This window comes from Talaromyces amestolkiae (assembly GCF_001896365.1).
Source record: "Talaromyces amestolkiae strain CIB chromosome Unknown scaffold3.1, whole genome shotgun sequence".
Classification (NCBI taxonomy): domain Eukaryota; kingdom Fungi; phylum Ascomycota; class Eurotiomycetes; order Eurotiales; family Trichocomaceae; genus Talaromyces; species Talaromyces amestolkiae.
Genome location: NW_024468039.1, coordinates 1,252,952 through 1,270,458, shown reverse-complemented (window position 1 = coordinate 1,270,458; position 17,507 = coordinate 1,252,952). Strand labels below are relative to the sequence as shown.

General features: G+C 45.9%; 6 protein-coding genes across 6 annotated transcripts; 3 read left to right on the top strand and 3 right to left on the bottom strand.

Annotated features, from left to right (window-relative positions):
- Positions 1-13: 13 nt before the first annotated feature.
- BHQ10_002463 (uncharacterized protein) lies at positions 14-998 on the top strand (the record flags this gene model as incomplete). Its single annotated transcript, XM_040874612.1, has 2 exons — positions 14-93; positions 143-998. 2 exons carry the CDS (start codon positions 14-16, stop codon positions 996-998), a joined length of 936 nt encoding a protein of 311 aa, XP_040730968.1.
- Positions 999-3,001: 2,003 nt separating this feature from the next.
- BHQ10_002462 (uncharacterized protein) lies at positions 3,002-3,829 on the top strand (the record flags this gene model as incomplete). Its single annotated transcript, XM_040874611.1, has 1 exon — positions 3,002-3,829. The coding sequence occupies one exon, from the start codon at positions 3,002-3,004 to the stop codon at positions 3,827-3,829; it is 828 nt and encodes a 275-aa protein (XP_040730967.1).
- A 513-nt stretch (positions 3,830-4,342) lies between these two features.
- Positions 4,343-5,257, bottom strand: BHQ10_002461 (uncharacterized protein; the record flags this gene model as incomplete). The annotated part of the gene is made up of 1 exon (XM_040874610.1): positions 4,343-5,257. One exon carries the CDS (start codon positions 5,255-5,257, stop codon positions 4,343-4,345), a length of 915 nt encoding a protein of 304 aa, XP_040730966.1.
- Positions 5,258-5,844: 587 nt separating this feature from the next.
- Positions 5,845-6,657, bottom strand: BHQ10_002460 (uncharacterized protein; the record flags this gene model as incomplete). Its single annotated transcript, XM_040874609.1, has 2 exons — positions 5,845-6,384; positions 6,529-6,657. The coding sequence occupies 2 exons, from the start codon at positions 6,655-6,657 to the stop codon at positions 5,845-5,847; spliced, it is 669 nt and encodes a 222-aa protein (XP_040730965.1).
- Positions 6,658-9,195: 2,538 nt separating this feature from the next.
- BHQ10_002459 (uncharacterized protein) lies at positions 9,196-9,882 on the top strand (the record flags this gene model as incomplete). The annotated part of the gene is made up of 1 exon (XM_040874607.1): positions 9,196-9,882. One exon carries the CDS (start codon positions 9,196-9,198, stop codon positions 9,880-9,882), a length of 687 nt encoding a protein of 228 aa, XP_040730964.1.
- Positions 9,883-13,909: 4,027 nt separating this feature from the next.
- BHQ10_002458 (uncharacterized protein) lies at positions 13,910-15,067 on the bottom strand (the record flags this gene model as incomplete). The annotated part of the gene is made up of 1 exon (XM_040874606.1): positions 13,910-15,067. The coding sequence occupies one exon, from the start codon at positions 15,065-15,067 to the stop codon at positions 13,910-13,912; it is 1,158 nt and encodes a 385-aa protein (XP_040730963.1).
- Between the last annotated feature and the right edge of the window lie 2,440 nt (positions 15,068-17,507).

The following is a 17,507-nucleotide window of genomic DNA, read 5'->3' as shown; positions in this document are numbered from 1 at the left end:
GGTTCTATTAAAAATGACTGTACCACACGAGGAAATCCAGTACCTCGATCTTATTCGCGAGATCTTCGATCAGGGCGAGCGACGACCAGATCGGTGGGTTGTCCACCCAACTCACAGCAAGGAAACAACTGACCAAGATCAGAACAGGCACAGGAACACTATCCATCTTCGCGCCACGACCATTCAAGTTCTCTCTTAACGATAACGGACGACCGATCTTACCTCTGCTCACAACAAAACGAGTCTTTCTCCGCGCCGTCATCGCCGAACTCCTCTGGTTCATCGAGGGTAACACATCGTCCATCGCGCTCAATGAAGTCGGCGTAAAAATCTGGGACGGCAATGGGTCCCGTGAATTCCTCGACAATTTGGGTTTGACTCACCGTGAAGTCGGCGACCTGGGCCCCGTTTACGGGTTCCAATGGCGCCATTTCGGCGCGGAATATAAAGATGCAAAAGCCGATTATACAGGAGAGGGCGTTGACCAGATTGCCGATATTATACACAAATTGCGCACTAATCCCTACGATCGTCGGATGATTCTTACGGCGTGGAATCCGAAGGACTTGAAGTTGATGGTCCTGCCGCCTTGTCATATGTTTGCGCAGTTTTATGTCTCGTTTCCCGGACAGGGACTCGCCGATGGTACCTCCGAGAACAAACCAAAAGGTCATCTTCATTGTCAATTATATCAACGATCCTGCGATATGGGTCTGGGGGTGCCGTTCAATATCGCCAGTTATGCGCTACTTACGCACATGCTGGCTCATGTTTGTGATCTTGTCCCCGGCAGTCTTACGCATGTCATGGGAGACGCACACGTCTATCTTGACCATGTCGATGCTCTCAAGGTGCAATTAGAGCGCGAGCCGCGACCATTCCCGGAGCTGGAAATCACACGTGAAAAGGGCGCGAGTATAGATGGTTGGAAGGCAGAGGAGTTTGTGGTCAAGGGCTACGACCCTCACAAAGCCATTGCCATGAATATGTCTGTTTAGCGTGTATGTTTTGTATAGGTCCATTTCGTGTATTTGTATAAATGTTGCATTTACTATAGACCGTTTCCTCATATGGAAGTGCTCCGATGCCTCGAGTATGAAATCCATGAGGTGGGAATAATGACAATTTCGAACTCGTCATCGCCTACATCCCGGCAGATCGCGGAATATCAGACCTTCTTCATCTCGCATAACGTGATTGGGAGCATCTTCGAGCCAACTGCCCAAAAATGCTTCGTCGTATGTCGCCAAATCATCGTAATACAACCTCTTTCTGATGATATGATAGATATTAATTATAAAGACGTTAACTAGCATATCTGCACATTCTTGCATATAAACCTATTATAAGAAGACACTGTCATTCAACGCTTGTATGTTGTAATCTGCCTTTTCGTAGTTGGTCTTAAGGCGAGATCCATCTGTCCTGAACCGCGGCTAGTCGAACATGGCTGGCGCCCACGTTGCATCGGAAGTTTCTTCTGAATTTTAAGCACCTCTGTCGCCTTCTCTCCGAGCTAGGACTTTCTAGTACTAGATGTATACATGCATAAAACAGGATAATCGAGACTTTAACGTGTGGCGGAATCAGAACTGGTAATTATACGACGATCGCTCGATTAAACATCTCAACAATGTACATAGGCAGGTAGCATCAAAAGACCTTGGCGGAGCTACGACGTTTCATTGATCCGGGCGAGTCTAGGTACCTTTGAAGTTATCTCTGCCAGTAATTCCACTGATCCGGCCATTTGCAACCCTATACGAAGTTGATCGAGGCTGAGACTTTCCTGATGTGGTAACTATGTCGTGCTTGCTGTTGCTATAGTTCTGCAGGTTTAAGGGCAAGGCTAGTACGACGTGCTCGCTCGGGAACCAGGTTAGAAATCACAAAATAGTTGATGACTCTGTCGTTATGGAAACTTCTAGTAAAGTGCTTCTATCCTGCAGGGAAATTCTATCATTGAGTAAGGTTCTCGGGCTTTTGGATCATCATCAAATTAGGCAGGTGACTGAGGTGGAAAAAAACTAATGCAAAATGATCAGCATCTGGTGGGTGCCACAGACTAAAGATTCCGAACCTTCAACTCCCTTAGACACCACGAGAGTGGTCAGACAGGTGCCCGCTGTGGAGAGAAGGAAAATTAGGCTATTGTTAAGCATAATAGTGCCAACCGTGCCAACACTGCCAAGTACATTCTGCTCGTTTTTAAGAGCCAGTGTGCCTCTGTTATTAGCCATCATATTATTAAGCTCTTTACCCCATTTAGGCAGGTCCGTCGCTTTATCATGTCGCTATATGCAAACGCTATGGTACAAACTCAATGTTCCAATTCGCAAGCCTTAGTCTATATCGGTAGTGAGCGCTTCGAAATATGCACTGACATAACAAGCAACTAAGGCCAGGAACCGCATGAATGGCGTGTTCTCAAGGACCGTCGAAGTCGAAATTGTCATGTGCTACAAATCAGATGAAACCTCTTGGCTCTGTTCGCGCCCGATGATTGGCGTGCTATGATGGGAAACACAGTGCGTCTGCAAGTAGTTGCGTAGACATGTAGTCCAGGCCTTTGGTGACAGCGAAATGAGATGACCATATTTGCTATCATTTTGGCGCAATCATCCATAATGTCAACTGGTGCCTCGATGTTCAGAAACACCATAAACATGTCGAGGCTATCGAGCTAGATACTAGTCATAGCGCTAATGATGCTACAAGGGGTATGAGATGATAGACAATCAAGATAACGACTTTGACCTCTTGCTAACGACTAGATGAATTCTGGGACGCCTTTAGCGCCATATTCACTCAACTTGTTTGGGCTGGAAGAAAGATTCAAAATACAGATGTAACCTAGGAGAGACGATAGGTTCAGAAAAACTATATAAAGTGCTTGGAATTCCCCCCAAACTCCTTATCAATCATCACATCGCAACTCACTTCTCAGTCCTCTACTAGCTCAAGACAACCAACAGAAACTTTCTGTAAACCTAATTTCAATATGAAGTTCTCAGCAACTATCATTGCCTTCTTCGCCGCTGGCGCTTTGGCTGCTCCCTCGGGCCATGGTCTCGCTGCCCGCACCGAGGCACGCGCCGTTGGACGCAGCCGTCTCAGCAACCCTCGCCGACCTGGCTCTGGCACGCTCAACAATGAGCTCACCGGTGAAGCCACCAATACCACCAACGTCGACTACTCCTCCAACTGGTCTGGAGCTGTCTTGACCTCTCCCCCCGCCGGAGCCACCTTCACCTCCGTCTCTGCTCGATTCACCGTCCCCACCCCCAAGGCTGTTAACGGCAAGGCTGGATCTTCATCTGCCTGGGTCGGTATTGATGGCGACACCTACAGCAATGCTATTCTCCAGACCGGTATTGACTTCAGTGTTACCGCCAGCGGCGCCGTTTCCTACGATGCTTGGTACGAGTGGTATCCCGACTACGCCTACGATTTCTCTGGCATTTCTATCAGCGCCGGTGACGTGATTGCCGTCTCTGTTGTCTCTAGCTCTTCCACTGCCGGAACCGCTGTCATTGAAAACGTTACCAAGGGTCAAACCGTGAGCAAGAAGCTCACTGCCCCCAGCTCCTCTGCAAAGCTTGGTGGCCAGAACGCCGAATGGATTGTTGAGGACTATGAGGAAGGTAGCAGCCTCGTCACTCTTGACAACTTTGGCACCGTTACTTTCACTTCGGCTTCTGCTGGTTTGTCGAATGGAAACTCTGTTGGTACTACCGGTGCCGACATTATTGACCTCGAGCAGAATGGCCAGGTCTTGACCTCCGTGACTATTCCTAGCTCTTCTGAGGTCGTTGTTAAGTACGTTTAAATTCGTATAGGACATCGAAACAACGGTCAGTCAGAGTTTTGGCTGCTGTTGCTATGAGTTAGTGATGGATGGAGAAGATTGTATTGTTCAAGCGAATTAAGTGCCTTGCAAGGGGCTAATAAACAATGCAACTGAGCTTACGAAGGAAACGATGGATCAAGGACTTTATATTTGACTCAATATTGGACATCTCAAATTGATAATTGTCAGCGAGCTAAGCATTTTTGTTACACATGGATATAGTGGCTGTTATTAATGCTATTGAGTCGAACCTAAAAACTGCTCGTTTCTCTCGTCTATCTAAACATGAACTGACTGCCAAGGTGATTCACGGGTAGAACTCAGTAAAACTCAATTGAGACTACAAGGTGATCGAGGACTCCAGAGGTCACTATTTATATATAAGGCTTCTAGATCAGTATAATGCATAATGATGATCAGGCTTGACTGTGGATGGTCTGATGGGTTAATGACTGTCATATTGCATTGAAAACTTCCCACTGGACAATTGTATTAGGCCCAGTTCTTGGTCAGCCACTCCTCTACTGACTCCGTATGTATTCCAAGCCGCTTGTTCCAGGTTGAAGCCAAATCCCACGCCACACCGCGACCTTGACCAAAAACAGCCTGATATTTGAGCAGTCCGTTATCTGGATCCTTTGATAGAGCAGCTAGCACGTTCTCAACTTCAAGAACATTTCTTTTGAAAGGCTTTCCAGTTTTGGCTTCAATCAATTGTGCTAGACGCTCATAACTGACTGTATCGCCACCAATGAAAATTGGCTGATTGTCGAACAAGTCTCTCATCACGATTTCTGCCGTCAAAACTCCGATATCTTCTGGTGTGGTGACGGTGACACGGTTTTCTAAGCTTCCCAAAGCATTGATAACACCATTTTCCTGGTCCACAATGCCAAAGGAGGGTTCAAAAAGGAAGCTTGTAAACATGCCCGTGGAAATAATTGTCCAGCGAGTCTTAGTCTGCCCCGGTGCCCGCAGCAGATCGCGCACATCCAGCTGCTCGTCGAAGAGATCTTGTGGTGAGCCACGCCCGATAGCGTCATAGTCCACGCCAAACTGCCACGGAATATAGCGTGGTGTTTCTGCTGCGATTACTGCGCGCGCCAGCTTGGTCTGGATAGCTTTGCTAGAAACAAAGCCACTGCAACCGATTACAGTGTCGTAAGAAGCAAAGATCGATGACAGTATTTCTTCCGAATTCTCGACAATGTCACCCGGGATGAGCTGCACACCTATCTTGCGTAAGGTGTTGTTCTGTTCTTGCTTTTGTCTTGAAGTACTGTTGATACTGCCGGGACGTAGCAGCACCGCAATTGTGGCGGGKTTGCTTGGATGGGCTGCCAAGGCATGGAGCACCTGGAAACCCAATTCACCGGCTCCAATAACGAGGATCTTTTGAGGGGCCATTTTCATCAGTGAAGTAACAGCACTTGAAATCGATGATATCGGAAGAGAGTAGGTTCATTGGGAAGTGTTCATATACCGTTCCTCCTCCAATCTCCACTAACTCCGCTTGCTTAATAATATAAAATCCAGAAATACACAAAACCGAAGATCTTGAATCGCACCTCGGCATTGAAAGACACAAAAATCAGGAGGCCTCGAGCTCCTATCATGAGGTTTAAATTTCTATTCTTTTCATGACGTACAGTTTCGCTGACAAGTCCGCTCATTATGTGGCTCTCATCACTTATTATGAACGTATGAGTCTAATTGGACACATTTTGGTTTAGCACCTTCAAGGCACAAAGAAACGATAAGCGTAAGGCCTATCCAGCAGGCCTGGGGTGAGCGGTCAATAATATGATATCAAATAGTATTGAGAATTGGTTATCAAGACTATCTATCGAGGGCGATGCCCATATATAAGGGCAAGCACCCCCTTCCCCCTGACGCGTGATCTCGCTAAATAAACCATATTCGGAAGAGACAAGCCTTTTCTCGTAGCAATCGAAACGGTTCGCCAAATATGAAGCTATTCCCAACACGTCATCCTATCGACTAGCAGCAATTGCAGCTTCCTTGTCAGTGGTCAACATCGTCTGTATGGCTGGGCGGTTCACGCAGCGCTTCCACCAAGCATTCACGGCTTTGCGACTAAGGACGATATCCCCATATCCGCACACAAAAAGCCTCTGTATCATCGGAATGTAGTAGATGTCCACGAGAGTAAAGTCGTTTCCAGCCATGTATTTTCTTTCGAGCAAGAGACGTTCCGCAACATCGAAAAACATCTCGAGCGAACGCAGTGCATCTGAGACAATGACTTCATCCGGAGACAGTCCAATAAATTTTTTCACGAATGTCTCAAAGGCGATTTTACCTGCAGGCTCTGAAAAGTAGGACATTTCTGCGCACTGCGCCTGGTCGAACAGTGCCGCAGCTTCGACGTCGGAGTCTGGAGGTAGAAGAGGAAATGAGTACTTTCTTGCGAGATATTTGCAGATTGCGCGACTCTCGTGGAGGGCGAAACCATCGGGGAAGGTCAACACGGGTACTTTGCCCCATGGATGATGTTTCATGTGTTCTTCGGACTGGACTCGACAGCATTAGCTCCCACGAGAACTGATGTTGCGGCAAGGATATCACAATGAGTAAAATCTTTACGATTGATTCAAGAATAATTCACAGCTTCCAAGGGAAAGCCGCATCACTTTGTAGGGAAACTGGTCACTCACTTTCTGCTCTCCTCTTTGAAGGTTGAGAAACACGAGCTCGTAATCCGTAAAGCCGCCTTCGGCAAGAGTTAGACGGACTCGATCAGTGTTTGTTGAGCCGCGAGCGCCATGTAGAATAAAAGCTGGCATTTTAGAGCTGTACAATAGTTTCGATGGGAATCCTGAGTTGTGTGCGAGTCTCGACATAGTGCGAATACTCCATTTTGAGGGGCATGGAGGCAGTCACTCAATATATAAACTTAATGTATCGATCTAGGACATTCCACCGAGCCTGAATGCCTGGCTTTCGTCTAAGAATTAGAATAAGACAAAACTCTTCCCCGTACTCGTATATGCCATAGTTATATTAGAGAGTCATATGATTGGTGGGTTCGCTCCTGCTACCTGATCTAGTTAGCTTCGATGTCTCCACCATTCAAGTATCTTTTAACCTCCTGCTTGACACAGCTTAACTCTTCCTTCTCCTTCTCCTTCCTGCATTCTTTGATTTGCCTCTTCGGATCCTCTTCTAATTGCAGAAATTTGATTATCGAGTCAAATATCAAGCGTGGAGAGTCCAACCCACCCAAGCAACCAGTACGAAGCTGATGGGCTCTCCGGATGACAGCCGGAGATAATTTTATTCTGTAATAAGTGTTCTCAAAGAAGATATTTTCTCACCGGCTACTGAAATGCCCAAGGGCGTCTGCTCTATCCAATAATAAAATATGGCACAAAGCGCCTCCGTCCACAAATGGACCGTGAAAAGTAGAACTAAGGTGAAAAGTGGTTGCCTTACCTGTAGGTCAGTTCACCATGCACAGGCCGGTATGCAATATGAGATCTGGTTGTTAATCTGAAATAGGACTAGGAAAATCAAGGTAGCCGACTGCATTTACTTATGAATACCCTGTTTTCCTTTACTACCATTTCTTTCTATGCCGGCAACTCTCAATGGTCACCGTATCTCACTAACTTGGGTCAAGTGCGACGAGAATAAGCCATTCTGCCGGAAATGTGTCAGCACTGGTCGTACTTGCGACGGTTACGAATCCCCCTTTCGAGCTTTCGCCAGTCAACCCATCAACAACGCCTACGTTGACAGTAGGACATCAGACTCTTGTTTGCAGCCCGCCTTCATTGAAGTAACAGCTCAGGATATCAAGATCCTCAGTCGCCACTTCTCAGTCAAAACCATGTTCGATGTAAAAATAGACTGTGAAGAAGAAGCCCGGCAAGTCCTTCGAGCCAGCTTGACTGATCCGCTTATAAGACACGCACTTTTGTCTCTAAGAACTCTTCGAGAAGATGTTGAGAGGTTCGGAGACGGTCAGCAAACCCCGAGCTATCACCATGGTGTCCAGCAATACACTACAGCTTTGGGGAGTCTTGCTTCTAACTTATCCTTCCCAAATTCACGTGGTTTGAAGTCGGCATTACTTTGCTGCCAGATCTTCATCAGCATTGAGCAAGTACGGAAGAACTTTGGTGCGATGGCCCAGCATATCATTCTAGGACTCAAAATCATGCATGAATACCGGGTGAGACCAAGTTTTGTTGCCCCGAACAAGTTGGTGCCAGCTAATCATGATCAATTACCTCTCCTGGATGTCTTTATCGTCAAGATGTTTGCTGCGCCATGTAAATTCACAGACCCATCAGCAGTAGCCGAGGCAAGTGGAACACTGTCTCATCAACAATCTGCTGGAATTCACGATCCTCGCACTATTGTGCCCGATATGCGGACAGAGCTCAGAAGGATCTCTGTGTTAACGCTTGATTTCCTCGACAGAGTGTCGCGAATTGGAGCTGAGGGAACAGCTCTTCAACTATTATCCGAGAAAGCAGCTCTGCTAAATGCTTTGGAATCGTGGCTCATCAATCTTGAAATCGTTCAGGCGGAGCTTCAGCCTTTGAAATCTGAGCCGATCTCAGTCTCTTTCTTACGCATTTTTCATTCTATACTGAAGCTTGTTCTCTTGGGGGCACTGAACTTTTCACCAAGTATTCATGCCGAACTTCAGACTGAGAATGACCGATTGCAAGCTCTAGCCAATAATGTTGGCGAAAGAGTCAGCGCTTATAGATATAAGATGGAATGATGGACTGAAACTTGCATATATTTTACAGAAACTTGACAACCCTTTTACAAATATCCACCTACACAGCTTCTCAGGATCAACCTCAAATTTCACGCTCTATACCCTGGCTCCAGCGCCAAGTCGACACGTAGGAAATTCGTATTCTGGGAGTCACCCAAAAGAGTATACGCTAGCTTAAGTGACTGGTAGGGGAAAGTACGTAAATCTGAGAGAAATGTGCATTGATATCCTAGCAAGTGGGGGTCTTTTTCAGCCTCGCCTCTAGGCTCTACCTTTTCACAGCCAATGGACGCCAGCAATACCCTCGGGGAAAGACTTGGTCTAGTGTGGTTCAATTATTCATATTACAGAAAAAAAACGAGTGGGTCGACTTCCATTTCCAGTACGCAGACCGAACGGACCAATCAGAAGCTGTTTTTGTCTCTAAATAGGACTCACTCATCATCCATGGTCGTCTATCCTGATGCCTGGTCAAACTCATAAAGCGATGCGCAACCCCATCACACTTTTGTAACAATGTCTCTTCCTCTCTTCAGAAGCTCACAAGCAGATGAATACTTGACGGCATCGCCCATCGTCAACAGCCATGCACTTCCTCCTACTCGGTGCCAGTGGACGAACTGGCCAGCATGTTGTATCTGAACTGCTCTCACAGGGTCATACAGCGGTAGCCCTCGTGCGTACCTCTAGCAGCCTCGGCCCTCGTCCTGGCCTCAATATCGTCATTGGCTCTGTGCTATCGAAATCCGACATACAGAGCGCTCTTTACGCGACCCCTTCTCTATTACCTTCCGCGGCGATCATCACCTTGAACACAGTTCGCAAGTCTGACAGCCCTTTCGCAGCTCAGGTTTCGCCTCCTCGTTTTCTAGCCGATTCATGCGCCAATGTCTGCGAGGTTCTAGAGCAGGCTGGCATTCATCGAGTGGTGATTATGTCGACAGCAGGCGTAGGAGATTCATGGGCTAGACTGCCGTTGTTGAGTAAGGCATTCATGTCGTGGACCAATGTCAAATACGCGCTCGAGGACCACGGCCTCATAGACAAGGAGATCCGGGAAACGAAGATGGATTGGACGCTCGTGAGAGCGGTGAGGCTAGAATTTGACGATCCGAAGCCGACTAAGACGAAGCGGGAAGTAAGGACGCTGGGCAGTAAGGGCGATGGAATGAGCTTGACCGATAGCGTAGGTATTGCTAGTGTAGCGAGTTTCTTGGTCAAGGTTGCGGTTGATGGACTTTTTATTCAAAGCGCAGTTGTCGTGGCTGATTAAAGTGGTTGTGGTGGAGCTTTGTTGATATAATTTAACAATGCTGGAAGACTCGCAGATCGAATCCTTCTGATTGTTCACAGCTAGCTAATAAAATTCGTAATAGCCCGGACTTTAAATCATAGATAAGTTAGTCGTTCAATATGGTCAGGTCGGACCTCCGATATGGCAAGATTTTAGACGAAGACGTTTCCCGACGAAAGCCCCGTAAGATCCTATCAGCGAGGCGAAGATTGCACCTAACATGGAATTCAAAGCATAAAACGCCCCGAGACTCCTTTCAAAGACTATATGGTCCAGTCTCAGAGAATTTATGTTCTCGGCTCATCTTCATGGCATACAGCCTAGATATAACTCTGACTCAATCATGGCCTCAATTATCACATGAGGGGAAGTTCTCGATACGACCACAAGTCAATAACATTTCTCATCGACTGTGGACTGTTCGACAAAAGGGATCCAAAAAATGCTCGGCGGTGAGGGAATTTGAGATCACCAGCTTAGTGAATGTTTTGGTTCCAAAGCCATTGCCTCAACGAGTGAGTTCAGCGATCTACAGTTTTCCACATGACATCAAGGCAGTGACACTTACATCTGGTTCATTCACTCCTTCATTGATCACGATATCTCGACGATGGTGCCACAATCAGTGTTCCACAGTGGCGATGTTCAGACTGACAGGTTTATAGTGAAAAAATAATTTACTAGATATACTGTCACTGACTTCAGTGACTAGGAAGATAGCGGCTCTTGTCCAGCATACGACGCATGCACTATCCAAAGTGTACCTCAAGTCTTGCCGATGAAAAATAATGGTATCTTTTTTGGCAAATAGCATTGCGCCCTCGAATTTTCTACACATTGATTGCTGGATCGACACTGGACGCTTCATTGTAAGACCACGTAGTCAGATAAATATCGAGTCTTTGGAGAAGCATTATACGATGATAAGCATAAGCGTAAAACGAGAAAAATTTATATACGGTGGATTTTATCAATATTTTAGTTCCTTATAGGTCTGCCACCGAGAGCAGTAGTACTTGAATTTTAATACGCGTCCCAAGACAGACAATATCTGATGATACTCTATCGATAACAATGAATGCTTTGATTTTTTTTAATTAGCACCTGAAGTATATAGTCAAGTATAACATGAATTCTCAACCTTTTGGCTGACCACACGCGAAAAAGAAACACTAACTACAAAAATAATTAGAATATTCTCGTGATATGTCGAGTTTGCTAGGCAACTGTTCGGACACCGAATCAGCTATCTTTATACAAGACCAATCAACCGGTGTCCTCGGTCATTGGTCGAATTACACATCATTGGTGTACCGTATCTGGAACTTATTTGGCCAAGTATATCATTTATCTTGTTTTGGGTGGTCAATGCTGGCTTGATGGTCGAAGTGTTGTCTTTCCAGACCCGGAGTTCCTAGTACGTCTTCCGGTCATGTTAGTTTGCTGACATGCATATGTACCAGTGACTTTTCAGCTTGTTATTAAGGTGTCAGTTTGACATCTGACCAGTCATATATTGTATCAATTGTAATCAGTGCCCGTATGCATTTCTATACAACCATACGGGCTTATGGCCTAACTTATAAAGAGCAAATACCTTCGAATACTATCATGTCGCTACCTATAACGGTAGAGAAGATCGTTGTAGGGGTCTTATCTTTTTAAAGTTTAAGGTCAAATCCAGATTTATCGCCATCGGATCTATCTGACTGGGTGACATCAACCAATCCTTTCGTCTGGATTTGGCCCCCAAAGCCGTCGGTGTCTCGATATATTAATACCATGTAGGTCAAAGCCCGTACGTATGCAGTACGTCAAAACGAGTATTGTTTACCCAATTTCCCCGGGAAAGAATTTCAAATACGAACGGCGCGTAATGTACCTCTAGCAGTGAAACGAGACGCTTACCGTATTATTTAGCTTAACTACTCGTTATAGATCATTTTCTACACCATTAACAACAGAATCTTAGCTTGTTGATGAGTTATAACCATTACGTTTTGGGCAATTGGTCAGTCAAGTGGCCAGAGCTGATGCGAGCTACTATACGAACTTAGTTCGTCGCTATCTAAGGTATAACGCGGAGCTACACCACACAATATATCCTTTGCCAGAGAAATAGGTTAGCATGAATGACTGACAAAGTAGGTATAGCATCCTCGAGTATTATTTTAATTTTATCAGTGATATTTTATGAAGGAACTTCTGGCTTAAAAAATTGGGGAAAATCTTGAGTCTTATTGTGGCGTCGTCAACTGGTGTTAGGGCTTTATTTCTCCGTTGACGAGCAGAGCTGAATTCCCGAGTTTCATAACAAGAGCATTCCCTCATACCTAGCACAGGCAATCCACAAGCAGAGAAAAAAACTGACCTGTAGCTTCTGGGTAGTATCGGATTCAATTGGCTGTATTTTATGCGACCTCAAAGTCGAGCACTGGTATCAAAATGCGAGTCTCTGTAAAGGGACATGACCTAGGTAAGATAAGAACAAGTGCGGGGCCCAACATCACTGAATGCAAGAAGAAGAAACAAAGGAATGAGCGGGGTGAGTTGACTTACAGAGTCCGATATTAGAGCTAACTTACCCCAGTTGGTCTATTTATAAGTTAGGTGACAGTAGGCATTTTGTTGAGAGCCAGAGATGGTCGCCGTAGGATTATGTGGTTGTGCGAGGTACACCTAACGAAGGCGGAATCGCTCATGGGTTGAGATCAAGATCGATTGAAAGCAACATTTGTAATGTGACTCTCAACAAGAAAACGCCCGGCATGAGGTGATATACAAATAAAGGCGTGTAAGCTTGCCCTAACTGCCCTAATCGAGCCGTCCCCGGATTTCCTAAACAAGTAATTTTTGGTACAATCATTTTGTCTACGAAATTGCATGAATTGGACTACTTGATAGCAAACTAAGTATTTAGTCACTTCCTAATCAACAATGTTAATTGGATTCATGCGTATTTGTACGTAAAATCGTCCATAAATACAATACGCCAAGGTTACTAGTGATTGGGGCTGATTGCATTGCTAATAGGCTGATGCAAGTCTCCGGTCCCGATTCTGTTCCAGTCTGTAACGGCCAGCTTGTGACCTTACATGTTGATCTCGTCGGATACTCAATTATCGCACTAAGGGAAAACATCTTTAAATAATCACTCGCTGACTATACTTCAAAAATGATTACGCCATTCGAAGGATTCCTACACACGGAAGGATCCGTAGCCTCAGTACGAACTAAAGTAGGGCACCGGAGTTTCCCACAGCCTAGGGCTGCATTGCTTATGTACCTTAATTGATTAATCCGTCAAATATTACCTCTTTAGAAATTTACCAATACACTAACCAGGTTACTGAATGTATGGAAAACATATTGGCAATCAACGCCACAAGTAATTTACCACACTGTCGGGACCAAACACATGCTTTCATTTGCTTCGAAAAGGTGGATATCACAATTGCAGTAGGAATTGACAGATTCTCAAAAAACCAGGATTCAGTAGTACTTCACCCAAACAATGATACTCCGTTCCTAGGTTACGCCCTTGTAAGGTCTCGGCAAACTCGGAGTCCGGATGGACTCTTCCCATCCGAGCGGGATTTGCTCTCCGTTGCTTTCATCTCAGGAATCGTTTTTCCTCCGCTGTTCAGCTCATTTCTTCTTTTGTCGTAAGATTGTCTCTTATCGTGAAGAAGCAGGCAAATGTTCGTTAGTGTAAAGCAATCCTCGAAATTCACCGGGCCTTTGAGTAGGAGATGGAGAACCGCGGCCGAATCTGACGCCGCAGGTCCGCGGCGAAGGATTTTTACCCAGACAGCATACAGGATCAAGAAACCCAATGCTATCAGGAGGCATTTCGTCGGGGATCCTTTTCAGCTTCAACAGATTCAATTGCTCACACTCGACCAACGAAAACCCTGTCGAAGCCTGAGACAGTTGACCCAGCAAACAGTCCGAGAAGTCCAGGTTGTTGATTACCCGATAAGGAAAAAGCCGCGACGCTGTTTCATCATGATATTGACCGCCGAATGCGTCCAAATTCATTTTCAATTTCGCGCGCCTTGTCCATTCTGCCGAGCTGACGATATATCAAAACCAAATTACGTACCATCAGATTCGCCGTCACGGTCCGATCGCCCAATTGGCGACGGCACCAATCCAGAACCTGGTTCTGTAGGGCCTCCGACTCTCTGAACCGGCCATCTAGTCTCGCATATGCAACAGCTAGATAGTATTTGAGCGAAATAGTATCGGTTTCATCAGAGCCGATACTTTCTTCAAGTATCTCAATTGCCTGTTCTAGAATAGCTATCGTCTTAGCGTCGGGTACTTTCCCGTCCCCTTCGGCGGTCATGCGGCCGTGTGCTTCGGCCAGATGGACAATGCAGCGGCGGGKCGTGGGATCTCGAGATCCCAAATGCACCCTGCCAGCCTCCGCGGCATCTTGCAGTAGGCGCACTGCTTCCGGTAGACGGCCTTGAGAGACGTAGTCTCGACCAGTGCTATCCATGACCGCGATCGTGTACGGATGACCTGGTCCAAGAGCGGTGGTGGATAAGCGTAGCACTCTCTCGTGTAGCCTAGCAGCTTGTGCCGGCAGATTCTGCATGAAGAATGTATCGGCTACATGGCACGTGCGAAGCAGGATGTCCATAGCTGGAGAATGCTCGATGCCGGATTTCGAGGGACCTGCAGCAACACTTCCGCTGCTGTTTCTGGTAGGACTATCCTCAAACTCATCTGGCCAGTAGATCTGAGCGGCGGCTTCAAGAACACTTTCTTCGATAGCCAGTCCCTCCAGTAGTCGTTCGGGCTGTAGCTTAATATCAGTTGCCAGGTGATACATAACCAGCAACGTATCCTGAGCATCTGGTCCAAGCAAACGCTGGCGAGTCTCAAGGACTTGTCTGTCTATACTTTCAGCATCCTGGGGTCTTCCAATCTGACGGAATATGTGTGCCAGCATCAGCTTGTTCTTCTGCACCTCAGGGCTATCGTCAAATGGCGTCGTTCTTCTGTTCGATGGCGAGACCTGATCTGCTGCCTCTGCATCTGCATCTGCCAGAATTCGTAGAAGAATGCTCTCTGCGTCTTTCCACTGGCGTCGTTGGACGAGAGCATCTATCTCGTTTTTTCCTGTCACGGGGTCTCGAGACAGAAAGCTCATTCTCGTTAAGCGCGGTGGTCGACATCTCAACAAATGTCCGTCTCGCGTGCTTGCTAGTTCTACGCCTAGAACATACAGATTCATGCGGTCAATGTGTGCGATTTGTAGGTTGATATAGAGAAAGAAGATCTTATCACTGCAAAAATAAGAGAAGAGAGAAACAATCAGAAGACCGTAGAGAAACCGGATCCTTTCATCATATATGAATAGGTCACACGCTAAATTCCCCAATCACGGAAATATCTCTTTGTCCGTACAGCTGTAAATAGAATGGAAGAAGTGGAGAATAAAGGTATGACCAGCTCTCATTCCCCGTGAATGCGTGTTTTCCACGGATAATACTCCGGAAGTAAATCCATCATATCGCTTCCATGTTCATGGCATTAGGTTCTTACCGGGAAGCTTGCTCGTTCGCTTGCTTGAAAGAGGGGAGAGTGGGTAGGGTTCCAAACCCCCATCAGCGTATACAATCCATTCAAATGTTTAGCTTGCCTAGTTCAGTAATTAAGTGGTTGGTTAAGCATCAACTTAGGGGGCCCAAGTGTACAGTTAGTGTAGCGGTAGTGATCTTTCTCGTACATTCGTAGCCCACTCGCCATTCCTTCCGTACGTAAGGAAACCCTGGTATGGTTATTCTTGGCTCTGAAATGCGCGTTGTGGTCAGATTACCGAGCATAACGGTTGGGAGTTACGGAGTACTCTAAACAAGTACGAAAATTACACGTTTAAACACGTCAACCCAGCCCAGTCAGGCAAGCTAGTCAAGGTCAAGTTAGACGGTATACCCCGCGAGCAACAGTGCATTACATATCTGTCTCCCCTCGTACATCATCTGTTGCATTAGGGAGGGCAGATCGGGTCGAAACGGACCTGGTACCCTTGACCGAGTGGCATTACTGCACCTACGTCCTCAGCGACTCAGTGCGCTAGTGATCATGTAGGCTGTAGGGAACACATCCATCTAATCATCGAGTCATTTTTTGTCCAGAGGCGTTTGGGGAAGCCATCTGCACAGCCTGTCTTCATATGCAGGGATAGAGAGATTGCTTGTCCGTTTGTTTTATTCGTAACTTGCCCGACATCCTCTCATTTCCAGTGACTTGGGTATTGTAGCGTGCAGGGTTTTTAAATTTGTATGCCTGTATGTGGACTGAATGCAAGAATCCAAATTTAGAGAGGGTTGATCCAATCCGACGGAATATTTTCTAGTCCGTAGGACTGAAAATCATGCTGACTGCCGGTCAAAGCAAAACTCTCGTGCCCCGGGAAATACCACTCTCAATGTTGACAAAAAGTCAAACCATATATTTTATTTACTTGGTTCTTCGTATAGAGTCAAAGTGGTGGGAAATATCCCGCTAATTGTGGAAAGCCAACTTGTACTCATAAGTCTTCAACCCCCGGGTTAATTAGTTCCGTTTCCAATAAGTCCTGAGTACGTATTGTCGAATCTAGCTAGGTATGCCCGCTATTACTACCGAAGTGCGCAGTAAGGCGTTTCAAAAAGAAAGAAATGCAAATAAGGCTAAGTTTCTAACTGGTCAAGACCTTTACAGAGAATGGGCACATTTGTGTATGCAGGTGCGTATGTATGTATGCAACCGTCTGAGCCCTCGTATGTAATAAACGGATTTGAAATTGAACCACCTAGGTATGCAAGCTCACTACGTATGTCAGGTCATCATCAGCTGCACAGAGTCGGTTTCATGGATGAGAGTAACATCCGACAGATCATAGTCGAGCCCTAAGAGCGATTTGGTATACGGAAAGTAATCTTCCGTTCCGGTACCGGAACAGTACCGTACCGGTACTCCGTCTAAAAACAATGTGAAAGTACCATATCTATGTACTTCGATAAACTCTTCTTTTACTTACACTCGGTCAATCGACACAGGATAGTTCATTACCCAGATATCGATTGAAATACAAAGACGCTGCCAAATTTAGCACCGTATTTTATTCTGCATTTTGTCCCCCGAAAAAAAAAAAAAAAAAAAAGCACATTTGGGGCTGCATCCTGCAGCGTGTATGTAACGTATCAACGCTAACTTGCTGTACAAATCATGTCGATCAAAAGTTGGTGGTGCCTCCCTCGTGGCCGCCATCTGCTCAGCTTTTCTAGACGTTTTCTATGCATTGTTTCAGGTTATGTATGTATCTTTCACGTATTACACTACGTGACTACATACCTAGGTATATACAGATTTAATGAGTCAAGTCGGTACGTGCTCTGGCTCAAGATTGTTGGGTTTGATTTGCAAACTTCTACTTATACGTAGTATATCTCTCTGGTAAGACTCAATACTTAATCAGTGGTAAAGTAAACCACAACAAGGCCATCATAGTGCTAATTTGGAATTGACCAACTCCCAACTTCCAACTGATCGATGTCACTTTCACCCAATAAAAAAGTCCATCCGCCCACACTAACGCCAAACTC